Genomic DNA, 27,403 nt, shown 5'->3' with positions numbered 1-27,403 from the left:
GTTCACTAGAGCCACCAATTGGTCGCTCGAGCAGGTCTATAAATTTTCTAGACTTCAAAACCGGAGTTGAGCTTTCAAACTTTGTTCCAAGACTTGGCGTCATGCATGGCTTGCTTGAAAACATGAAAATACTTTGGAAAATACCAATACATGCCCCTTTAGAAATCAATTTCCCCAAAACTCAACAATTTTGTCAAAACTTGAATTATTTATTCATTCATTCAAAGCTTTTAAATTCTTCTTCTCTTGATTTTCAAAACATGAAATTAAATCTATAAAACTCTTATAAGAATATTTACATGTAATTTATGAAGCTTAATTTAACCATAACTTTCAAAATCAAACCCAAAATAATTAATTTCTAATTTAACTTCATAAAATCTTAGCTCCAATTCTTTATTTTCTTGTCAATTTTCCTAGCAAACATTGTATATATGTAATTCAGATAAAACTAACTAATTTAATATATTCCAAAATTTGTTTAAATTAAATAAAACTCTTAAATTACATTACATGCATGGATTAGAGATTAAAATCAAACCAATTTTTAGATTCCAAAACAAAAAATCAAAACCTCATTTAACTCCATCATTAAACCATTTTCATGAACTCATGTTTTCACAACTTTTTCTTTCTCTTATTATTAGTATAAAATTGAATGACTTAAATTTTTTCAAAATTCATGATGCATGTAAATATAAAACTCAAATACTTTATAGTGTTCAAAATCAAACTCAATTTGATAATATTATGAGATCAATTTCCATATTAGGTAACCTAACTCATTTTTCTTCATTATCTTCTTAATTTCTTCCAATTACATGCTATTGATTCCAATTTCATCTTTAATTGCTAGTGTAATGTGAAAATTCTACACAAATTAAACATAAATTACATACCTTTTAATTTCAAAAAATTTAGTTGAATATCTCTTCTAATTCTTCACTTTCCAAGCTTTTCCCTTGCCTTCCTTCACCATTCCAGCGCATAGAGTCTCTCTCTCTCTCTCTCTCTCTCTCTCTCTCTCTCTCTCTCTCTCTGGGTTTTCTTTTCTTTCTTTCCCTCAGATTGTTTCTCCAGCCAAAGTGTTGATTCCATAAGTTTCCTTCTCCTTTTGAACAAGAGATACACACTCACATCCTCTCTTGTTGACACCTCAAGCACACGTGCACATAACATTGAGCGTACACACACCCACAGATTTCTCACCCACACCTACACCCACACCCACATACACTCTAAATTCTAGACTCTTCTATAATTTAATTTATGTTTAGGATTAATTTAATTGAGCAACCCTTAGTCTTAATAAATCTTGATTAACACATAATTAAATTAGTCATAGCTAATCATAAATTCCACATAATTTAATTTGTCTAATTTGACTTCTATTAGAGCCCAATTAATTATATTTAATTTTTTTCAATCTAAATTAGATTTTTAATCAAACTCCCAAAAGACTTGAAATATCAAATTAAACTTGTTACCTTCATTAATTTTGGTTTCTTACATCATTAAGGCCTTCAATTTCAGATCAAACTCAAAATCTCTGCCAATAAATTACATATCACATTGAACACCTCATAAATAAATTTAATTCATAATAATCTTCATTCACAATTCTCATAACTTAATCAACTCCAATTCGGACCCAATTAATCAAATCTTAATTTTATAAATATGAACCGAATATTTAATTAAACTCCCATATGGTCCGATACTTGAAATTAAAATAATTCAATTCACCAATTATACTCTCTTGAGCCATTTAGGCTTTTAATTTCTAATTCCAAAATAAATTCTCAATAGAATCATATATGAATTAGCCTCCACAATTTTCATAATCCCAAATTAAATCAGAATAATGGGCAATTAAAATTGAAATCTCCTTCGTTAATTAGATACTAATTATTATACGTGGTGGGGTCGTCACAAGGATTCTTAATGCTGGTTTTTCAATTCACAGTTTAGTGTTGATTCTTAAAATAGGTAAATCATTTTGCAGTTCAATACGTGATTTTATAACTATAATTCTGATTTGGAACCAGACTAGACCGTTTACATGCATACATACATATATACATACATATAATTTGTTATTTTTCGTAAACACTCGAGTACTTAATTATGCCAATGACTTCCTCATCTTTAGTGAGCATTGAGAGTGAATTGTCATTTATTAGTAGGACCTCCATGTGATAATGATCTGACCACCTCCTACTACTTGAGTTTACTCTGTTTGAGTTTCTTGGCTGGTTCTTCAAATTCTTGTGCGATCTCTTGGTTTTCAATACTTTCTTGTGATAAAACCTTTCACTGTGAATATCTACTCTCATTTCCCTCGTTGAATCTATATGTGGCTCAAAAGATGAAATTATGTACCAAAGAATAATCAAAATTAAATAAACCAAAAAAAGAGTACACAAAAGCCATTTTATCAAGAGAACTCAGTACTCACCATTGGCTGTGCGTCTCCTGGCTAGTTGCTCCACTGTGTCATTGTCCTGTTTCATGACAGCAGCCATATGGCTGAGACCGTTTTGAAACTTGTGCAATATGTCATACAAGGGCATTGTCTCTAAAACTCTAGTATAAGGTCCATCAACAAACATATTGGTTCTTAGATTGCATAACATGCTTTAGTGGCTAGTTATCAGATAGAACAGACGAAAGACACAATAGAGTTTACCTAAAACAGTTATGGTACCAAATTTCTAGTCTAGTTTTGTCTTCTCATCCCAAAAATTAAAACAGATACTCAAGAAAACGAAATCATAGAGCGAGAAGGAACACCTTTGTTTCTTGAAAGCAACAAAAAAAAAAAGATATAAAAAAAAATCAAATATTTAAGAACCAATTCAATTGTCAAGATTGTTTATTGGATTGATGCTCTTATTTTGGTAATGACAGTAGCATTGAAGTCATAATTACCTTGGAATCTGGTGAACAATGAGGCACAACAGTGAGGCATAGTAGTTGCTGTTGTGCTGAGCTCACAACAGCAACTCTAAACCCCTCAATAATCTATTTAAACTCTAACTAAATTTCATGTAGAGCCTCATTTCTATTTGTGAAAACTTATTCTTTACAAACTCTTTTTCTCACCGTGTGACTCATTAAAATGCTCAAACGATGTCGGATGTCAACGGAACTTGACACACACGATTAACTAGGCACAAATGACTTGTAAGAAAAGACGGAACTCAAAACCGATTCCCGGTTTTGAATCTGAAGCCAAATTTTCGTTTGTGAAAACTTGTCCTTTAAAAACTTTTTTTGAATCGGTTGACACACTAAAATGCTCAAACGGCATCAGATGTCAACAAAACTTGACACACTTGACTAACTAGGCACAAATGGCTTGTAGGAAAAGAGGGAAGTTGAAACCGGTTCTAGTTTTGGATGTATATCCAAATTCCCATTTGTGAAAACAAGTCCTTTAGAAACTCTTTTCATCGTTTATGTTTATTCGATTATTGTTAGATTATAGCACAATGTCTTCAATCATTACCTGATTTTAATAGTATTATCATCATTGTAGAATGTAATTAAAGTTTCTTCAAATAGTTTACGTATACCAATAGTCCAATTGGCGGAGGGACTTGTTATTAGTGATGATCCGTTGTGTGAAATTGATGGAGTTCCAATTAACCCTGAATATTGCAAAGTCTATCTTAAAAGCCAAAAAGCCGAACACCCTTTTGGAAACAACATCTTTAGGTCTAAGAACAGTTAGAGAAGCTGTTGGAAGATACATTGTGTGGCGCTCGATTCATGTATATGTTACAATCTTATTTATTTTCTGTAAGTTTAAAATTAATTATATTGTAAATGATAATTTTTCTTTTTTTGGCAGATGCAACCATTTTGAGTACGTGATGATATTTTCACACATCGATATTGTAGCTTACTATTGATATTAAAACAAGTTATAATATATATATATATATGTATATGTATTGTCGATACTTTTGTTTTGTTTTATATACAAAAATTTAAATTCTTGAATTATCAAAAATTATTAGTATTGTTGGAGGATGTTTTATATATATTTTTGTAAAGAATATTTGGTTGACAATTATTACAGGGTACATATATTATTATTTGTATGATTTTGTGAATGTGAATGTAGATGTGGATGTGGATATATTTTATGTTAGAAAATATTAATATTTTGTACAGGGAATGAATTAATAAAATATATATTTATTTTATGAAAATAATTTTATTACGACAATAATAAATCGTCCCTAATGTAATCATCATTTCCTTACATTTTATTTGCGATAGGCTAACCTATCACATATACATATTTGTTCAAATTTTTATCGACGGTTTAAACTATCGCAAATCTAGTATTAATTTAATTCTAATTTTTTGGTGACGTTTTAGACCGTCGCTAATAATACTTTTCACGATGTCAAATACCATTGCTAACAAAGTTTTTGGCGATAGCAACCCAAATCGTCGCTAAAAGTGAAGTTTTTCACCCTTTTTTATGTCAGGTTAAACTGTCGCAAAAGCCATTGATTTACCGTCGCTACCCCCCATTTCCCATTGCTACTCCATTGCAAAAAGTCTCTTACGACGACATGCGAATCTTTTGCAACGTTTAAGACCGTTGCAAAAGCTCCGATTTTTAGTAGTGTATTGATATTAGCTTTTATGACTAAGGCTCTCCTCTACAAGTATAAATAGAGGCATTTTCCCTTCAACTTAGTAGGTTTTTTAGAGAGGTCTTTTGTGATGAAGAATGGTGATTTTTGAAATGAAGTTGGAGATGTTTCTTACGTCAAAAGAAAATTCGAAGGACAATTTTCCTATCTTCTTTGCTAGCCCTTTCTTTTGTTCTTATTAGAGAGAGTGTTGACATTATCAAGTTCGTCGAAACTATTCAAAAGATGTTTTTGCATTAGTTAGTTTCGACTTTCGTATCTTGGTTTCGGCCATCTCTTATTTTATTTCAATTTATCATTTTATTCCAGCATGTGTTTGTTTTATGTTTCTATTCATCAAATTGTAATATCCGGGTTTGAATCATTCATGTATTTTTAGTTTTATAAAATATTCTGTATTTCATCCTTTAATACAAATATTATTTTTTTTTATTTCTATTTAATTTTATTTTATATATTTTTTTAGTATTATTATGAAAAAAAATACCAATCGTTAGCATGTATGCTCAATCTCCAAAGTTTGGCACACTTAACAAGACAAGTTCAATGTCCAAAGTGACTTACAGTGATTTGGCATACCCAACCAAACAAGCCCAATTTCCAAAATAACTTGGCACACTTAATATTTTTCAAGCTATTCAAGCCTGTGTAGGCTCAATTTAGTGAACAACAACCTACAACTAGTATACGCTCAGTCAGCAATAAGGGCCCAAGTAGTTTTGCATTTACCCAAAAGCATCATCTCATCCTTGGATATTGTTGGTTGGTGACCAATTCACTTCCGGGGCGATACTCTTGGTAGTGGTTTCGAATGTATAAAAATGCCCAAAGGATCCAAGTTGGTGTGCTTTTATAGAGAGGCCAATGAACAATGAGCTGGTTGTCTTGGAAGTTTCCTATGGACATTTTAGAGATTGACTTATGACAAATTTCACACACATGCTATCATCTTCTGAAATATACACGGCTTAAAATTAGGCTTTAGTGGCGTTTAAAAAACGTCACTAATTGTTTTCGTGACGTTTAATACCAAACGTCAAAAATGCGATCGTCGCTATAACTCTACGACACTTTAAAAGCGTCGCTATATTTAGTATAGGCGGCATTTTTAAATATGCCTAAATGTCCCACCCTAACAGTACTATGACATAATTATGATTTTAACGATAACACCGTCATATCATTTAAAAAAAAACTGACCGTTAGCTTTAGAGTTTAGGTGGCATTTCTCAAAACGCCGTGATATCCCCCTATTTTTTTTGGGTAAATTACTAATAGATCCTAATAATTGAACTTAATTCCTATAAAATCCTATTGAAAATAAATCTCGATAAAATTAACGCCAATAATAATTTTTTTGTGACAATTTTTAATATGTCGCTAAAAATTGATAATTAGTAACTTTTTTTTGTTATGATTTTTATAAATTATCATTAAAACTTACAATTAACGACTTTTTTTATGACAATTTTTTTCCAAAGAACCTATTAGACAATAATTCCACTTATTAAGACCTACACGTAAGTATCCTTTTCTTTCTTTTTTTAAATTGTGCTAATTTTATGTGATTGAACTAAAACAATACCTATAATAAAATTGAATAGCACTTATATGAAATAATAACTCACATTCAAATAGTAAATGCTTCATTAATTCACTTTTCCATTCAATTTAATATCCAATCACCATTACCCACAAAATGATATATCCACAAATAATGTTTCAACATTACCTAGAAAATAATATATCCAAAAATTGAATTCACAATTCTCAACAAAAAAATTACTACTCCGTATACAAAGCCAAAAGATAAGAAGAAAATGAATCAAAACACCCAACCCCCTAGTCAGATCAAAGGAAAAAGGAAAAAAGAAAAAAGAAGAGAAATAAGAATCCAAAGGAAAGCCTCAAGCGTTTTGTCATGCATGGACTGAAGACTGAAATTATCATCATGCTCATAATCATTTTGCGAAAGATCAACTCCACCCATATAGCTACCTATGTTGAGCACAATTAAACCCTCAGCATCCTAGAGGAAAAGTTAGAAGAAAATTTTTTAAATATGAAATAACAATAGTAATAATAATTTAAAACAACAATAACAATAAAGATCTTATGTTATTTGAGTTGAAATACCTTTGGGATTGGAATGTCTTTCCCATCAACTTCAAGCCAAACTTTGACATGGTAAGTCAGCACAAGTTCTGTCCATTATATCCCTTGCACCTTCTTTTGCATGTCGCAGTTTATTTACAAACTAATCCAGAAATTTCAATTAGCAAATGGCAAAATTCTGTGTGCAAATCAAGGGAGCAAGAAATCTTCAATTTAAAAAATTACCCCTCAATGCTAGTGCTACAACACAAATTTAACAAATTTACCAAGTGAATAAAAAATTAAGCACCCAAGAGAAAGCAATATTCAATTTTAAAAAAATTACCATTCGCAACAAGTACTGGGGCTACAAGAGAAGTTAAAGATTCACCAGGTGAATAAAAAAATTAGACATCAAAAACATTAGTGGAATCTAAAATCCGAGGAAATACAAAGCATGGTAGTCTCTTCTATGGCTTGGATAGGAGTGAAAAAAGCCCCACAAAATATCCTTCGAACTTTAATCAGCATTCTTTTATTAGCCAATGACCATCATGCATGCACCTAATTCCAACCCATGAATTGCAAATTCTTAAAGGTGATCCATATCTTTGGAAATGTTCGTCTATAGTTTCATATGTCTAAAAAAAAATTAAAAACTCAAAACAAAAACTCGTTTTGCTTTCTATTTTCATTTCTAAAAAATTGTAAACAATATATAAAATTTACTAACTTCTTGTAAGAGCATCTTTATCAAAATAGTCAAATTTTTAGTCAAATTTTACCTGTTTTGTCACAAAATACATGGCCAATAGAGGAGCTTTATCTAGATAGTTCAACCCATGCTTCCTCCTGTCCAGTATCTAGTTTTGACAAAACAATATATCTCCATGATATAAAAAATATTGGACAAGGAACTCACATTTTTCTCATTGTTCCCACGTAACAGAAGCGGCACACCTGGCCAATTAAAGAAATATAGAACCTAGTTTGTGTTTCTCTTTTGAACTTTCTTCAATAAGCTCTCTTCAATTTTTACCTAGTTTACAGAGAAAAGTAACTGTAGCATTTACCTATAGGCAGCAGTTTCATTTGTGCCCAAACAAATCCCTTTGGCTGAGTATGCCTTTAAATTTTATAAAATATATAATATTAAAAAAAAAAACTATATTTTACATGGTCAAACACAAAACCTTCTTTTCAGTCCAGGTAATCCAAACACCATATAAAAAAAAAAAACCGACAGCTCCTCAAATTGCACAAATAATGCTGTCAGCACTCCCTATCAAGGCCATAAAAGTTATGATCTCATCATATGTCAGCTATTTTTTTATAGGCAAAGTTATGATGTCATCATAATGTCATCTCAGCCATTTTTTTATATGCATATTCAATAATCTCATCCGAGGGTGAGGGTGAGGGTGAGGGTGAGGGTGGAGAAGAAAGGCACACAATCAATAACAGCGAAAAAAATATAGAATAGCAAAGGATAATAAACAAAAATGGATGGGAACATTGTCCAGTAGGGGGCCACAACTCAATATTTGGAGCATTGTCTAGTTGAGAAAAAAATATAGAATATGACAATCTGATGGATGTTACAATATACTATATTCTAAAAGAAAATATAACATTACATTTAACGGTAATTAGGCTAAGAATATAATAGCAAGCTCTAATTATCATATCATGAAAACTAACAAAGCAATCGGTAAAATAGTTACTCTGTCATCATGAAGGAACCAACCATTCTCCAATCAAATCTCACAATCTTCCACAAGTGATCAAACCACATAAAACTCTTTTAACTGCTGCTCTGTGCTTAGATTACTTTGAACATAAAGTAAGAGGTTGAATTGATCCAAGCAACAGCTTTGAAGTATAGTATGATTGCATATGCGCGCTCATGTAAAGATCTAGAAAAATCAAATGCTTAACAAAGATATGCAAAAAAATACAAAAGATTAAAAGAATATACAGCATCCCACTCAAAATGATAGCTTCTTGATAATGTCTAGGCACCATTTGAAAAAGGAAAGGAGATGAGAAAAAAATTATAATCAACATATTAACAAACCTGTGAACTTGACTCTATACCCTGTAGTTTATGCAGATGACCAACATTGCCCCCCTGAAAATGCAAGTTCAAAAATATGACTACCAGATGAAATTATTATTCGAGAACGAAGTGAAATTCCACAATCATAGAAGAAATGCCCACAACCAAAGAAACACAATACAATCTCCAGACATTTTACAAGGTACATTTATTTATAACAAAAATAACTTCCAGTATTACTTGGAACACTCTACAACTCTTATTCAGAGTCTTTAATGGTAGTCTTAAAGTACATCCCACCTAAGCAGTTGAAGATGAAACCTACTCAATTAGATGAGGGCTTCATTCAACAAAATAACCCCTACATAAGTTCGTTCAACATCACTAGATCTCCTTAGAAATATAATCAGAAAGGAACATAGGTGCACATACATGTTGCTAGTTTAAGAGAAATTTGCACAGTTACCAAAATATATAAAATAGACATTAAGTAGAGGGCATAGTTTCTGGTAACCATCAAAGCATTGTAGCATTAGTATCTTTAGAATTTTTGGCATCAAGACAAAGTCGAAATTCTCTTAAAAGACATCATATAGTCATGTTATATCATAAGAAATAATTCCAAAAACCAAAAACCATGTCAGCAAAAAATGCCTTGCCAACTTGCCGCAATGCAGTGAAGAAGCTTTCCTCCTCTTGACGTGTCCAAGCAGCCCATTGCAGTGTTTGTTTTTTCTCTGCACTGGAAACTGCATTCCAGAGGTACAATCAATTTTCTCAATTCAATAACAAAAACGACAAAGCACCTCAATTGAGACAAATGATTAGAAACTTCGAAATGACAAGCACAAAATATTCCCTGGTTTTGAAAGGATACAGTTACACCACAATCACCATCCTTAATTAGGATTTTCTCAGGATGGAGGCATGGTTCACAACCCAAGGAGACTTGTGGCTCCATTTGCATGTTAAAGACATAAGAACACTAAGTTTGTATGCCCATACGGCTTCCAAGTCTGAAACAAACAACCCTTTGTCCTCCAAATTAGTGCAATGTCCAAATGCAACATCAAATAATAACAAGGGAAAGATGGCTTGGCATCTGAAGACACATCTTTCAATTAATAACAAGACATCATCTTATTACATTGAGTTCAAACATCTTATAACCTTACAGATCATACTTTAAAAAACTATGCTAAAATCACTTTAGCATACAACAATCACTTAAGCATTAAAGTAAATGCTAAAATCAGTACACACTATGCGTGTCATCAAAAACAATTTCATAGCTCATTGGTTTGCCTCAAGCCGCTCCATGTTGGTTTGCAAGCACTCACCACGCAAACTAATCACACGTCATTTGCACACCAAAGCCTCCCTGGATTTTTTTTTTTTTTTTTTGAATCCAATATCTTAATATCTGTTTTTTTCTTCCACATTTGCAACTTTGATTTTGGAAAAGGAGACCAACACCATAGCAAAGTATATCACTACAAATATAATACAGATTTAACATATCACTATTTTTCACAAATCCTAAAGAACACAAAAATATACATGTGCATATATGTAATCAGAATTTAAAATATATTAACCAAACACATCTATTTCCTAAGTAATACTATTCTAGGGGTGAAAATAGTCACTACAGTTTACAAAATACACCATCACAAGAGCTATTTAGCATTCATCATAGCATACTCCTAAATTCACATGTATCTAATTAGTTTATAAAAAAAAAAATCATTGAAGCATTTATCAAACACTTGCAATGCAAAAAATCCCTTCACACGTGTTTGGGTAAACAAAGACGAAATATGTTTTCCCAAAAACCTTCATCAAACCAACACAATACCTTAATTAAAACAAATGTATGATTATTTTAGATATCGTGTGTAAGTTACATGTCAATGTTCGATCCAGTTATGTAACGGATTATTAATGTAATTTTTAAATTTATACAAATTGACAGTGCAATGTCACAAAATGTAATATATTTTAGTTAGAGGAAATAAAATGATATTAAATGATAGTTCAAAGGAGTAAGACAATAATAATCTAGCTTGTTTTATATATATTTTTAGGTGTAAAACATTATTTTTACTGAATCCACTCTATTCAAGGTGAAGGCCAATTTTTTTTTTTATAAACATGAAACACCTTAACAGGACTACAGGGTTTGAAATGTGAAAACTACTTTCCTAGTCAACCAATTAAGTCTCAAATTTTTTGTATAATAACAAAGTACACTGCACTTGAAAACCAAATTATAACCAAAACAGATCAACCTCCTTTTGATTTCAGACAAAAGCAGCAGAAACTTCAAATTGCAAAGAAAGAAAGCCTTTCTTTCTTTTTTTCTGAACATTTAATTGAAGTTTATAGTGGATGAGGACAAAAATTAAAGCTTCGTCTGTCAATAGCCTAAGGTATATACTAGTCAAGTAACCATAAAGTTCATATTAAGACATGAATAGCGGCCAAAAACATGAATCAGAATAACAGCATTTGACACCAAACCTGCACAAACTATAACCAGAGTGGGAAACATCAACATCATTGTCTTAATTTTGAAACAAGCCAATATAGCACCAAACCCACACACACAAAGACATAAAATAGTTGGTGTACAATTTCAATTATGCAAATAAACTAATAAAACAGTAAGTTTAGTATAAATTTTAAAAATAAATAAATAAAATTAAAACATAGAAACAAAAAATACAGCATGCTTTATTAATGAAACATTTACTCAGCATAATCAAATTAGTTTCCCAGAGTGATAACAACCTTACATAAGAAGTGATTAGTGCATTAATAAAGGTGAACCAATTTCTGTCTGTTCATTTGAGTGTTTGACATAACATCATTACCCAAAGCATCATTTAGATCATGACCATCTCTACTTCCCATATAGACCACATACACCTGCATATAATTTTAAAGAGATAAGGGAAAGAACTTCAAATTTTCATTAGAGTATCCACCAAGCTCATGAAACATCACAGCATAACCTAATTACACACCTTAGAAGAAAAACAGAAGCTAACTTCAGCAAGAAAAAGGCAAAGAAATAGATAAACAATACGACTACTATTAGTAGTAGTAGCAGTATTTCTTGATGAAACCATTTCCAAGTCTAAAATTGGTTAAACCTTTTGTGTGTACCCTTTGTCAAACTAAAACCAAAACCAAATCACTAGCAGCACCAAATAACTTGTCATTAATCCAATACAATGCCCAAAATTCTTACATGTATAGAATATTGGGATCTATTACAAAAATAAGTCCAAAAAAAAAAAAAATTAAAAGCAGGAGCCAAAAGAAGCATAAGTTTCTCATTGATTGATAAAATTTGTGTTAATTCAATCCAAAATAGATAAGTGAGTTAATTCAGTGAGTTGCAAGCTAGCATTTGACTGAATCAAGCTTTTGACTAAACTAGAGGCTGCATGACTTAGCTAACTCCTATGAAATTCAATTTTAGCTTTTGATACTAAAATATTGGTGTCTATTATGTCATAAATAAAAGTCCTTTTTTTTAACAAATTAAATGAATGAAAGACAGCTATACATAAGAGTTCATAACACTTTCACACCAATTCACATTGACATTTTCCTCTAACCAAGCTATGTTCACACTCTGTGTGTGAATCCTTTTGACAGAATCTTATTCTTCCTCTTCAAGCCCCCAATATGTATGTGTGTGTGTGGTGTGTGTGTGTGTGTGTGTGTGTGTGTGTGTGAACAACAGGGAGAGAGTAGCCTTGAAAAAGTTTTCCTTCACATTATTTTCCCAAGAAAAAAAAGAAGAATTTTCTTCTCTCTTTCTTACTCTCTTCCTTGTACTGAGCTTCTTCAAGAGTCCAACTCACCAACAACAATGAAAGCTAAAGACATCAAAATGGGAAAGGGAAAAAAGGCTAGATTTCCTCCAAGGAGGGGTCAGATCAAAGCTAAGATGTTTTGTGCCGTGGGAATAGAAAGACATGTCATAAATGCTGAACATACTTTATAGAAGGTGTTTTTTTAGTTTTGACAAATTGATTTATCTTTAAATATTTAATTTATGTTTTATTTTAGAAGTCCATTACTTTAGTGTTTTAGTTCACTTGTCAGTATTAAAACATTTTTTTTACTTAGCTTTCTGTTTTAGCAAACAACCTGATTAGTTGATTGGAACATAGGCTGTTATTTCAAATGTATTTCAAAATCACCAATATGTTCATAGGTAACTCGAGATTAAGCTGGAACTCAGGATTTCAAGTTTGAATAACTCAAATTACAAAACTGATTCAACACTATTGACTACCAACTATAACTAGATTAGTGGATCATTGAACATTAGCAAATTCATGATAAACCAAGTCAATTAGCAGCATCAAGAACATGAAAATATTAACTGTTCCATAATTTTGCTATTTGAAATAGCAAACTACCTCAAATTCACTATTGTAGACCGCCCGGAACTAAGCTCCGCGCGCAAGGGCGCGAATCATGATTCTTAGCTACTACAGTTCGGACTCATGTCATGGTTCTGAATCTAATCTCACAAAGTGCAATGTGAGACTGATAAATCACGAAAGAGTCCAAATCTGGCAAATCGTTTTGGAAAACTGATTTTTATCAAGAAGTGCCAAACATGGACTGCTTTACCAGATTTCAGAGTCGCCACCTAAATATTTTGTTTTGGGAAATTTAGGAAATCCTGACTCGTGCCTAAAGCCACGTGTCCGTCATCACCAAAGTTGCATCGGCTCAAGAACTTGGGTACGAAGGGGAAAGGTCATGAAATGAGCACCTCCGCTCGCCCGATCAAAGGATCGGCCTCTACTAACAAGATATGTTGTTTTTGAAAACACATGCGTTCTTATTCCGGTTTATTAGCTAGCTTACTATGTGATGCGCACAGCATACAAGTATAAACTCAATCACGTGGATTGGAACAATACAACTCATGTTTGTTTTTTAAAGTGGTTTGAAGGTGCTACTCGCAAGTAGACTAAGACGCGGATTTGCCACCCTCAAGTGGGCTTAAGAAAACATGATTTTGCCACTTCAAGTGGGCTTAAAACTCACAATCATCGAGTTGTTCCAATTCAGGCAATCAAGCCTTCATCCACAGGCATTCAAGCAGTTTAAACACTTATGCAGTTAGCCTCATGGCAAGCATGCTATCATGGCAGTCACTTACATACATGCAAGGATGCTAAACCATAAACACTCACAGTGTACTCCGAGCTAAAACAGAAGCTAGTTAGTAATCATGCATGATCCTAGCTATGTCAACAATGCCCAATGCAACACATGCAAAAATGCAATTAAGATAGGCTCAGCTATTCTAATATGGCATATGAATGCGACAATTGATACATGTATTCAAATAGGAATTGAAATACAATGCAGTTTGAATGATGCGCCGAGCCTGGTGCATGCAAGACAGATGAATGAATGCAAACATGCGAGCATAAGGATGCTAATTGAAACATGCCCTAAAATTAACCATCGAAAGCTGGTAAATAAAAGGGAGAAAGAAATTGGGGTTGAAAGACATGCATCACACACACGCACACTTATTACAACAGTTGTGCCCTTTCGACGGAGGGTCCAAATAATAAGTAAACTAGCTAATCTAAGCTAATTAAACTACTTATTACAAAACAAAGCTAATTAACTAACAAGTTAACTAGTTATTACAACACAAATTGATAGCTAAGTGCATTAACTACTTAAGTACAAAACCAAGGTATAAGCTAGCTAAGCAAAGTGACTAAGTAAAGCAATAAAGAGATGTCCTCAGGATGAGAAGTTCATGCATGCTCGGTCGCCTCATTCGAAAATCCATTGCGATGCCCCAACTTGCCTCTGTTTGCAATTGTTCTCAGGACATTGCACAAAGCTCTAGATAGCTTCTACTCCACCATGGGAACCTCCAAGAGCATTGCCGACCACTTATTGGTGTTGCCAACCACCTGCCGACCACTTACCTTTGCTGCAGACTAGAAAAAGTGGTCGGCCAGCCACTTTTACTGGTCTGCCGACCAGAAAATTCTGCACACTTCCAGTTTACTGCAACAGAGAACAAGAAGGGGCACGGCAGTGTATTTGCAAGGTATGTGTGCATAACCACTCTCCCTATCATTTCTTAAGCTCAAGGGAGTGAGGTTCTCGACTCTCGGGCCACCAATCGAGCATCGCAATGCACAATGGCCGAGAAGCCAAGATTGCACGAATCAATATCAATGGATGCACAAATAACACATAAAAGCCTTAACCATCATGTATGATCAAGAGGGTCGGCGACCGAGAAATGAGGCACGTTTCATCACTTCAAGTATGAAACGTCCCTCGTTTCTCGTGTTTGAACTAACACCCTATCCAAACACAATACAATGCATGCATGATCAACTTATCAAAGCTAATGGCATGCAAACTCAATGCAATGCATGCAAACACAATGCAATGCAACAACATGCAAACAACATACTATATGAACTTAAACCGAATATGGACAGACCTTAATTATGCCCAAAACAGTGGCCAAAATGCCATGAAAAGATGGTATGAAAGGCAAGATGATGCATGCACATGCAATGGCCCATCAACTAAGCATACAAGCACAACTTTCAAACATGACCGAGAAGTGATAAACATGGAAGTGTGACAACACTATATGCTCTGAAATAATATGTGAAATGATGCCAAATCATTCCAAAAACACAAGTATAGCATGCAAGAGGGTCTAAGGCACAAGGCCACCAAGAGGGACTACACAAGAGGCATGCAACACATGGGACAAATGACGGAACCAACCATGGACAGAGCTTAAATAGGTCAAAACAAAGACCAAAACATGCTGAGATGGGAGCTCAAAGGTCTAGGCATGCATGCAAACAAGTTGGGCCACAAACAAGGCAATAATGCACAATCCTTAAAGGCACTCTAGGCATGCATGCACACAAGTTGGGCCACAAACAAGGCAATAATGCACAACCCTTAAAGGCACTAGGGTGAAAGAAATGAGAACATGGCAATGTTATATGCTCTGAAACAACATGTTAAATGATGCCAAATCATGCACATGTCACAAATGAAGTATGCTATGGTGCTCAAAACTCAAAGCTAGCAAGGCCAATTGCACTACAGCTATGCAATACATGAACGATATGGCCAAAGCAACCCAAAACAGTCCTAGTGCATGTCAAATCAAGGCTAAAACATGCATGGAGCAAAGCCAAAACAAGCTAGCATGAAGGGCCAAAACATCAAGTAAGCTAGGCCAATGAGCATGATTACACTGCCCCTATCAAAACCAAGCATGGGGTGACTTCGCCAACAAAAATCAGAGTTGTATTACGGCAAAATAACACCCAAAACACATTGATATGGCAGCCTAAAAGCCTAAGCAAGATGGCATACACAATGGCTCATATTTAAAGCATAAAGGACCAACCTTCCAAAGCATTGAATGAGTGTCAGATGTGAGCGTATGGCCACACTACATGCACTGAAATCACATATCAAATCATGCCAAATCATGCAAAAGGCCCAAGCAATGCATGCTAGTGACTTGGAAACTCAAAGCTAGTGAGTTAGAATGCACTATGGCTATACAAAGCAAAGCATTCATGACCAAAACAACATAAATCAGACCTCAAGCATGGTAAAACATGAACAAAAGCTTCTTTGAGTAGAGCCAAAAGCATGCTAGAATGATGGTCCAAAGCGTGATGCATGTTAGGCTAATGAATGGAAATGCACTACAAGTGCAAGGAGCATGCAAGATGCTATCAAACCAACCTAAAACAGAGCTAAGGCATGCTAAAACAACACCAAAAACATGCTGAGATAGAGCCAAAATGGGCTAGCAAGACATGCTAAAACATGAGGCATACAAGGCTAGTTTGCAAGGATTACACTACAAATGTATAAAGCATGCAAGGGTGGCCTAAACTAAGCCAAAACAGAGGTATGCCATACTGAAATAAGGCCAAAAATATGCTGAGATGGGGCCAAAATATACTAGATAAACATGCTCAAACATGAGGCCAACAAGGCAAACAACCAAGATACAAGGAGAGGGGATACCCTCTCCTATTTGGGACCTCAAAACACCCTTTCCACCACTGAAATTCCTCTGAGTTTCAATGGTAAGAAGGCGAAAAGGAGGTGGTCCCAATAGCTTAAAAGGATAGCACCAAAACAAAGCCAAACAAGGCACAAGAGGGGATAGACCACCCCCAAACCAAAGAAGCCTTAAACAAACATGTTAAGTACTAAAAAGCAGAACTTTTTGCAGTAGAAAGTCCAGCCAAAATAAGCATGCAAATAGGTCCAAAAGCTTAATCAAAATAAAGCTTTAAAAAGCTAGTTGACTCACCCTTGAACAACTTCAAAATTGCAACTCCAGCAGCTTTTCTAAGCTAAAACCAATCCAAAAACACCAAAACCAGCTTTTAGGTGCCTCAGCTCCAAGAGTATGGTGTTTCACTAGGTGTTTGTGTGCAAAAGTATGAAGAAATTACACTTTCAAGCACAAATATAGAAGGAAAGGAAGAAGTATAGATATAGATGATATGTATAGCCCTCAGCCAAATTTATCAACCTGAGACGAGAGAGGGGACTCCCTCTTATAGAAAATCAAAACTCAAGCTTCTTGAACAAGCTAAGAGTTTGAATCAATCCATCCATACACGTGTATGGAGGATGAGTTCTGTGCCCGACAGCTACCATCCACAACACCTGTAGAATATACAGGAAAGCTGCCGACCACTTGAAGTGGTCGGCCAGCTACTTACACTGGTCGGCCGACCACCACAAGTAGTCTGCAAGGAGACCAAATGGTCAGCAGGAAAAGCTAGGTGGTGGCATGGCTTCCGACCACTTTTGGTGGTCCAAAAGCCACCAAGACCAATTGGCCGACCAGAAAACTGGCTGGCGGAGAAGAAAAGCGGTTTACGGGGAGAGAAACTGGTCTACAACCCTTATTCCACCCTCCAAGCAAGGAAAACAAGGTTTGTGCCAAAAATAAACCAAAAAGGATACAAGACAAGAGTCCGCGGGACAAGGCACACAGCTGAGAGCCTCGAAAACTTGTCTTCGAACACCAAAAGTGGTCTACGAGGGAAAAGTGGTCTCCAAGACCTCTGTGTCCCTCTAGACCAAGGCAACAAGACATGGTTTGAAAACCAAGCCAAAAGGAGAACAGTAAGCGGTCCCGAGACAAGGCGCGCGACCGAAGGCTACGAAAATCGAAAACTAGCCTACAGGAGAGAAAAGTGATCTACAGACCCCTCTCTCCCTCCAGGCAAGGTCAACAAGGCTTGGTCCACAAACCAAGCCAAAACACAAAGAGTTCAGAGGCCCGGAGGCAAGGCACTCAGTTGAAAACTCTGGAAACTCGAAACGAACACAAACATGCGTGATCACCGAGCGCTCAATCAATAACGTCTGAGTCTTAAGGTCGGTCAAAAATAGGGTGTCTACAACTATGCATCTACAAACTGATTTTAGTGACAAAACTGTGAGAGATCAAATTTTCAAAACCTCGCTTCTAAGTGAGGACCAAGAAGTAGTTGTCCATCGAAAGCATGGCTACAACATGAGATAGATTCGTAACATTACAGCAATTTAAAACATCAATTCATAACCAAACAAAACATTTCACATAAACAAAACATCAATCACTGAAACAGAGCAATACTATTGCATTACAGAATCAAAATTTGGTAACAATCAAATCAACAAAACCGAAAAGGGTTATAGTATATAAATATAGAATCACTGAACCAACACAAACAAAACAGAATCACTGAATCAAATTTACGATAGTCATATATATATATATATAGAGAGAGAGAGAAGGGGTAGATCCGAACCTTTCTGCCTGCCTTGATCTCCGTATATGCAATGCCTTGATCTGCACAAACGAAAATCAACAGATAGACCTTCGTAATCGAGAGAGAGAGCTTTGAAATCAAAATCAAAATCGCCGAGATGTCATTCTGAGATGAATCACCATGATTCGATCGATCGATCCATTGAGAGAGAGCAATCCGTTGAGATATCGATCGATGATCGATCGATATTTTGAGATGAATCACTGCTATTGGAAGTATTTGAGAGAGAGAGAGAGAGAGAGAAAGAGAGAGAGCGAGCCGTCCAGATCAAGAGAGGGTTGAGTGAGTGAGAGATTAGGGCTTAAAGGGGGTGTAGAAGAGTGAGTCAGTAGCCGGCCCATTTAGGGAGAGTGTTTAGAGATTTGAAGGCGCTTTTGAACGCCTCCTATCATCAAAGCTGTGTCGTTTTAATTAAAAAAAAAAGGCAACGTTTACAAAACGCCGTTAAATATTATAAAAAAGTGACGTTTAGAAAAACGCCATTAAATAAACACCGTGAAAACCTACATTTCCTGTAGTGATACTACTTCAGAAATCAACAGCAATTCGTAGCTCGAAAGTTACACAGTTTGAATGGCTCAAAAATGCAAAACGACGTCGTTTTGCATTTTTTTTTTTTTTCTTCTTCTTCTTTCCGTCTTCATCTTCCTTTTCATCTCTTTTCTATCTCAAACATTTGTGAACATTGACAAACAGAACCTCCTTCATCTTCTTCTTCCTCTACTTTCTTTCCCTAAAAACTACCAAACCCATCACAAAATTGAAGCAAACCTACTTTCTCTCTCTAAAAACTATGAAACCCATCACAAAACTGAAATCAAAATCAAACCCACCCACCCACCGATCAAACACAAAAATCAAGCCCAATCAAACACAAAAATCAAACCCACCCACCGAGAGAGAGAGAGAGAGATCTTCCCAAGAGATACACACAGATACAAGAGGGATCTTTCCCCTCCATCATCATCAACACACACATACACAAGAGATATTCCCCTCCCTCTTCTCTCTTCTTCTCTTTTCTCTCTTTGTTTTCAGTGATATAAGGAAAGGAAAAAAAAATACCCAAAACGATGTCGTTTTGGATATTCGAGCCAATTCGGGCAACGAGTTTCTCGAGCTACCAAGGATTATTCTTCGGAAATATCTTAGTTTCCGCTTTTGGTGGCGCTGGAAATTGGATCAGATGTGATCTACAACTTATGGAGTGTCCACATGGGTTATATGATTATTCTCATAGCTAGATGATTGTAGTTGAGTGGTGGGTGAGTCTTCAAAGGAAATACAGACATTTCACCAAGATGTGCTCAGTTGTGTGGAAATGTGGTTGAGGGCTAATTGGATGGTTGTTTCTTAAGTCAAAGTCCGTTGAAAAAGAAGTCAAAATCTAATAAGTGGTAAAATTACAAATCATGGTAAATTTTTAAACATAATTACATATGAAAAATTATGGATTTTTAATTAAAATTCATAAATTTTACTATTAATCTGATTTTTATTTTTTTTTTACTTCAACCTTCAACCAATTGTTGTTTTTCCAAACTTCTAAGCAACTCTGTAGCAATTATTAATATAGAGATATGAACCATGAAAACACAACGATACACAATATAAAATATATATTTCAATATGAAAGCAATGACTACATTATTTTTTTTATTTATACGAGTAACAAATTTATGATAAAAAAGAAGCCAAATATTATCTGAACTAAAACCTTAAAAAAACTCAATATAATTATGTCAAATTTAAGAACTTATTGTATATATATATTAAATCTTAAAGGAGGTGAATGTACCTAATATTTTAAATTCGAATACTATTCGATTCATTTGTTAAAAGTCATGTTGGAAGACATGCTAACAATATTTAAAAATATTTGTTGAACTTATTCTTAAGAATTACGATATTATTTATGACTCATGTTAACATGTGTCTCAATTACACTAATTATTTGTATTTTATTCTAGTGTTTTGAAATTTGATAGATTATTATTTGGGACAATTTATAATAAAAAAAAAAACTAAGGTTTTAGTCATGTAACAAAAGAAATTTTGAATTTTGTCAATTTAAAACATAATCTTTTAATTTGTTTTCAATCTAAACCATTAGTCAAAAAGTATTTGAATAATTAAACTCAATGTAGGTTACATAAAATATCTAAAATATCATTTTTCTGGAGTTTAATGACTAAAATATTTATTTATTTTTATTGATTTTATTTAACGAAAATAGAAACTCAGAAGAGGTTCATAGTTTGCGATGGTGTTACTAGTTGAAAGGAGATTTTGTAAGGATAAATTTCTTGGAAAAAAAAATGGCAAGAATAATAAAAACTATTCGTCATTTTTTTAGGGCTGAACTCCTGAACATATAACCAAAATTCGAGAATTTGTTCGGGAATAGGTTAACAAACCTCATAATGAAATAGAGAAAATTTCTTAATCGCCATAAATTTTTTCCATTGGTTTTGGGAAGTTACACCGTCGTGGATTTTGTTAGGGTTTTGGAAAAGAGAGTTTTTGAGATGTGAGGAGTGTGAGGGTGTGCATTTGAATGAGTAAAATATTTTTACAAGAATAATTTTAATTTATTTGTAAGGAGACATTTTGTTTAGGTATTTTAAGACTTATATATGAGGATTCAATGAAATAGAATATTTAAAATAATTGATGACGTATAGAATATTTAAAATAATTGATGAAGTGCTAATAACAACCTTCTATTTTAATTACTATATCCTTCAATTAAGAGCAGATTTTCTTTTTCAAACTTTAGAATATGATAATTAATTTGAAGCTCATTGTTTTTTACTATTAAGCTCTGAATAACTGATCCCCCCAATCTACCTATTTTGACCAATATTATTTTAGTTTACTTCAAGAGGACCACACGTTTATGCTTTTGTCTACCTATTTTGACCAATATTATTTTAGTTTTACTTCAAGAGGACCCACACATTTATGCTTTTGTAAACACGTAGTGGCGCCTTTTTTTTTTTTTTTTAACTTATGATTTTGAATCAAAACAACACAATTGATGATGAGTACAAAATTATAATACACTACAACATTTTCTTAGTTTAGTGACATTTGAAAGTGCCACAAAACTATTGGTTTAATGACATTTTTTAGTCTTGTGGCATTTTGAACAAGTGTCATTTGTATCCGTGCCAAGATAGATACTTGCAAGTGCCACTACACCATCATGGCTAAAAACTTTCAATGACATTTTGATGTCATGGTAGATATTATTTGTGGCACTATCAAGCGCCATTAAAAAAAGAGTTAGCAACACTTATAAGTGTCATTACACCATCAAGACTAAAACCTTTCAGTGACACTTTAATGTCATGGTAGGCACTATTTGTGACACTATCAAGTGTCATTCGTGACGATAATTCGTTATAAAACAATTTGATCCGCTCTTGCGGAGACTCGAGTGCATAAATAAAAATAATAGGTTTTTTATTGATTAATTTAAAATATTAAAATAATAGGCCCAAAAAAAAAAAAAACGCAAACACTATTTCGGTCAACTGGCCGGACGTCCGAATAGACGTGTTTTCACATAGGGGTGTGGAATTAATTTTTGAAAACTGTAACCAAACACATGACTCAAATCAAGGGGTAGAATTGAGTTTAGAAAGCTTAACCAAACATTTTTCAATACAAAATTCTTTTAAATTCTATCCTCAAAGGTCCAAAATTTCAAAAAACGACTCAATGAATAAAATAACGGTACGCATCCATTGATGCATTTTATCGAATGATAGACAGACAAGGAAAATAGGAGTAACGCTCACACATTCCGCATGAACTGAAATGAGAGAAACTATACATCACAAAAGCAGCAAGCTATTCCAAACACTCTTGTTGTATATAATTTCAAAAAAACCTTTTTTTGGACATTCTCAGATCAATAGTGTGCTCCTAAAGAAATGACAGTCAAATTTATACACATTCATTTCAAATAAAAAATGAAAAGATTTGCCATTATAAATTTGTCATCAAACACATCATTCTAATGTAATTTTTGTACACAATCTATTTGTAAATCACTCTTCGGTGAAAACTATTTCCGGGTAAAATTATTTTTTTAACTTTTTGTACATCCTAAACGTCGAAAAGTAATAAAAATATTTTTGTTGAAACAAACTGAGGCTAAGGGACCAGAAAATTTAACTCACTTAGAAAGGAAGGCTGAAAAGAGCACACACTGGAGCAAGCGGCAGTGACATTCAAAACATCGCCGAAGCAAGATGTCTATTTTTTGCAACTTTTGCAGTTATTGAACCCCCTACAAAACCTCAAACCCATATTCCATCGCCTTGTTAACATCCGAGAATGAAAAATTCGATGCAATTTCAGTTCCAATCATCAATGGCCACGAAGAAATAGCAATGGTATGGACAGTGCAGGAGTCGGCGGCATCCCAAACCCTCACTTGTCCAGCCACAACATACAAATAGCCTTTCAATGACGAGGAATTGAATCCATTGTCACAATAATAAGACGTTGTGTTAATGTAATAAGGAGATTTCATTGGATTTTCACAATTCAAGAACACTAGAAAGGTTATTACAGTCGGATAAAAAGGATCTCCGGAATTGAAGTTGGAAGGGGTTAAAGAATGAAGAGGGAAAGAGGAGCAAACGTTGGTGTTGTTGTTGGTTTGTTACCTCCTCCGCAAATTTGTGTGTTGGATTGCTATTGGAAGGGGAAGGTGATGTTATGGATGTCTCCGCATGAATTGCCGATGAGCTGCTGGTTTTGATTTCTGCCACGGCAAGTTGCGGAAAACAGGAGGACAAGTACAACAAGAAGGACTCTGTAAAACATTTAGAAGCCTTCTTCTGCACCAATTATTTTCTTCTGTAAGATATGTTAAATTAAATGATGTGTCCCTTGAGAATACCTTGTCCGTCATCTGTAAATAAAGCTAGTCTCTTTTTATTGTTGTTTGTGACTTATTATTATATTATAATTTTGTACTCATCAATTGTGTTGTTTTGATTCAGAATCATAAGTGAAAAAAAAAAAAAAAAAACACCAAGGTCGCTACATGTTTACTAAAGCATAAATGTGTGGTCTTCTTGAAGCAAACTAAAATAATATTGGTCAAAATAGGTAAACAAAAGCATAGACGTGTGGTCCTCTTGAAGTAAACTAAAATAATATTGGTCAAAATAGGTAGCTTGGGGGATCAATTCTTCAGAGCTTAATAGTCAAAAACAATGAGCTTCAAATTAATTAGCATATTCTAAAGTTTGAAAAAAAAAATCTGCTCTTAATTGAAGGATGTAGTAATTAAAATAGAAGGTTATTATTAGCACTTCATCAATTATTTTAAATATTCTATTTCATTGAATCCTCATTTATCAGTCTTAAAATACCTAAAAAAAATATCTCCTTACAATTAATAATAAAATTATTCTTGTAAAAATATTTCACTTATTCAAATGCACACCCTCACATTCCTCACATCCCCAAAACCCTAACAAAATCCACAACGGTGTAACCTCCCAAAACCAATGGAAAAAATTTATGGTGATTAAGAAATTTTTTCTCTATTTCATTATGAGGTTTGTTAACCTGTTCCCGAACAAATTCTCGAATTTTGGTCATATGTTCGAGAGTTCCGTCCCAAAAAAATGACAAATAGTTTTTATTATTCTTGCCATTTTTTTTTTTTCAAGAAATTTACCCTTACAAAGCTAATCTCCTCTGAGCTAATAACTATGAACCTCTTCTGAGTTTCTATTTTCGTTAAATAAAATCAATAAAAATAAATAAATATTTTAGTCATTAAACTCAATAAAAATGAAATTTTAGATATTTTATGTAACCTACATTGAGTTTAATTATTCAAATACTTTTTTTTCATTAGTTTTATTTAACAATAATAGACTAATGGTTTAGATTGAAAACAAATTAAAAGATTATGTTTTAAATTGACAAAATTCAAAATTCAAAATTTCTTTTGTTACATGACTAAAACCTTAGTTGTTTTTTTTTTTTTTTTTTAATTGTCCCAAATAATAATCTAACAAATTTCAAAACACTAGAATAAAATACAACTAATTAGTGTAATTGAGACACATGTTAACATGAGTCATAAATAATATCGTAATTCTTAAGAATAAGTTCAGCAAATATTTTTAAATATTGTTAACATGTCTTCCAACAAGACTTTTCAAATGAATCGAATAGTATTCGAATTTAAAATATTAGGTACATTCACCTCCTTTAAGATTTAATATATATATATATATAATAAGTTCTTAAATTTGACATAATTATACTGAGTTTTTTTAAGGTTTTAGTTCAGATAATATTTGGCTTCTTTTTTATCGTAAATTTGTTACTCGTATAAATAAAAAAAATAATGTAGTCATTGCTTTTATATTGAAATATATATTTTATATTGTGTATCGTTGTGTTTTCATATCATTTGTATTAGTTTTGGTCTATTTAATTTTACTAAAACATATCAATATAATTATATCAAAATTATACAACTTACTGTATTTCTTCAAATTTTAAAAGAGATCAGTGTAATTTATCTTAAAATATTTATTTTAAAATCACTTAATTAAATGTGGTTCATATCTCTATATTAATAATTGCTACAGAGTTGCTTAAAAGTTTGGAGAAACAACAAATTGGTTGAAGGTTGAAGTAAAAATAAATAAAAATCAGATTAAGGCTAATTCTTAACCATATGGAGAACACGAAAATGATGTGTTAATAGCAATTAAATCAGAAAGCATAATGGCAATTAAATCTATAGCTGCTAATTCTTAACCATATGGAGAACACGACAATGATGTGTTAAGGCTATCATAACTCAAAATCAACAATACTCTTACAAAATAAATACTAAGCCAAACTTAGTTTAAGATGTTAGTGCTCGAACATCAACATTATTCACATTAGTGGCAGTTAAATAGATTAAGTTATAAGCAAAATATCAGGAGATAGCACTCATGACAGGGCAAAAGAGAAAACTAACCAAAACTGGATCTCCTTTGGTTGAATTGACAATGGTGTTCATATGGGAAATAGCATTGGCCTTATCTTCCTGCAATGGTTAAAAATAATGAAGAAAAGTTAATGAATTATACGCTCAGTAAAGACTACTGAAAAATTTAATATTACTGCAGCTACACTACATGAGAAACAGCTAGCAAGCAGCAATATAGAGCACATATTAGGATTCAAGTTTACTCTTTGAAATGATATGAGCCTTTCCTGAATAAGTTGTGTTTGAATCCCAACATGTTTCCCGCGCAAGTTTAATGGACGAATCCCAAATTTTTCCCTGAGAAAATTTAATATTTGATATGTTATAGGCCTTCCCTCAATCTGCTCCTCATGAATTTTATATGAGTAGTCAATTGCATTTTATTATCAATCCATTACTTGCATAAATACTTTTTAAAAAGAACTGAGTGAGGAAAGAAATGGGGCAATTTTTATTATTATTATTTTTTTTTTCACGAAATTTAAGGAATTAGAATACAAATCTACCATGTTTCAAAATGTGCATTCCCAACCGAAAATCACAATGAACTTTTCAATAACTTTCGTATTCACTATAACAGTTTAGACCTTAGCTCATAACCAATGTGTTGCAATAATGATGTGAAGAATTATTCAACAATAATGATCTAATCACAAAAGATTAATTAATAAAGATAAAAACACATCAGCATCAGCATCAGCATCAGCATCTTTTGTAGACCAAAAAAGAAAGAGTAGTATAACCTAATCAACATAATCTCTTCAAACACCATGGCTAGAAGGTACGAAACCATATTATAAAAATTCAGGTAACTTCCGTGATCAAAAAGAGTTCCATATTATTCACAAACCTATAACAAAAAAAATTGTAATCCAATACCCAAACTGAAGGAAAAAGAAATCTCTCTGGCCATGTCTGTTTGGGCAGACTGGATTAGCATTACCATGACTAATAGTCTTAGGACAACGAATCCGTTGGACTATGTATCTTATCTTAACTAATAGTCAAGTTCAACATAATTAATCCGTACTTCAATTATTTAACCAAACATCGAATTAATAATTTTATTGGATTATTAGTCCAATCCCAAGCTCATGTCCACCCAAACAAACATGGCCTCTAAGTATAAGCTTTAGGAGTGTGAAAAATTAGGGCTTTTTGCTGTATGAGAACAATAGTTTTTCTATGAATTTGGAGAATCAATCATAGATGACAAATTAGGTAAAATCTTGCGGTTCTCATTCCATACAAAGATAAATTTTTATCAAAGCTTTTCAAATAGTTTAACGATCTTGAAAACTGAAGCATATATATATATATATATATATGTGTGTGTTCACCGTTCGCAATGTTGTGTCCGCCGTTGTTGCGATCGAGATGTAGACGAAGGGTCGCTACGGAGGGAAGAGCAGCGATGGTGGTGAGGAGTGTGGGTGTCGACGAAAAGGAAGAGGCAACGTTGCCGCTGTGGTCGTGGTGGAGAGAGAGAGAGATATGAGGTGGCGCACATATTGTGCTGGGAGGAAATTAGTAGGAAGCTTCCTGGGTGGTGAACATAAGCTCCGTTGGGAAGTTGGATTTGGGTGTTTTTTTTTTTTTGTTTTTCTTTGAATAATTATAATCTAACAACAAACCCAACAACCAA

At 33.5% G+C, this 27,403-nt stretch overlaps 1 protein-coding gene across 22 annotated transcripts; it reads right to left on the bottom strand.

Annotated features, from left to right (window-relative positions):
* Positions 1-6,321: 6,321 nt before the first annotated feature.
* Positions 6,322-27,401, bottom strand: LOC114310374 (uncharacterized). Of its 22 annotated transcripts, none has more exons than XM_082912279.1 (8): positions 27,099-27,401; positions 25,747-25,815; positions 18,711-18,751; positions 9,497-9,578; positions 8,848-8,901; positions 8,495-8,702; positions 6,813-6,933; positions 6,322-6,705 (listed from the first exon to the last, which is right to left on the bottom strand). In XM_082912279.1, the coding sequence occupies exons 2-6, from the start codon at positions 25,786-25,788 to the stop codon at positions 8,598-8,600; spliced, it is 324 nt and encodes a 107-aa protein (XP_082768405.1). In that variant the 5' UTR covers positions 25,789-25,815; positions 27,099-27,401; the 3' UTR covers positions 6,322-6,705; positions 6,813-6,933; positions 8,495-8,597. The 22 variants fall into 22 exon arrangements, 1 of the variants encoding a protein (XP_082768405.1); XR_014358516.1 differs by adding an exon at positions 11,628-11,760 and having other exon boundaries at positions 6,382-6,705; positions 8,495-8,901; positions 9,484-9,845; positions 27,099-27,366; XR_014358520.1 differs by lacking the exon at positions 18,711-18,751 and adding an exon at positions 11,628-11,760 and having other exon boundaries at positions 6,382-6,705; positions 9,484-9,845; positions 27,099-27,362.
* Positions 27,402-27,403: the final 2 nt, after the last annotated feature.

This window comes from Camellia sinensis, unplaced genomic scaffold (genome assembly GCF_055761805.1).
Source record: "Camellia sinensis isolate YWXY unplaced genomic scaffold, ASM5576180v1 Unanchor3, whole genome shotgun sequence".
Classification (NCBI taxonomy): Eukaryota; Viridiplantae; Streptophyta; class Magnoliopsida; order Ericales; family Theaceae; genus Camellia; species Camellia sinensis.
This window is presented reverse-complemented; position numbering and strand designations above follow the sequence as displayed.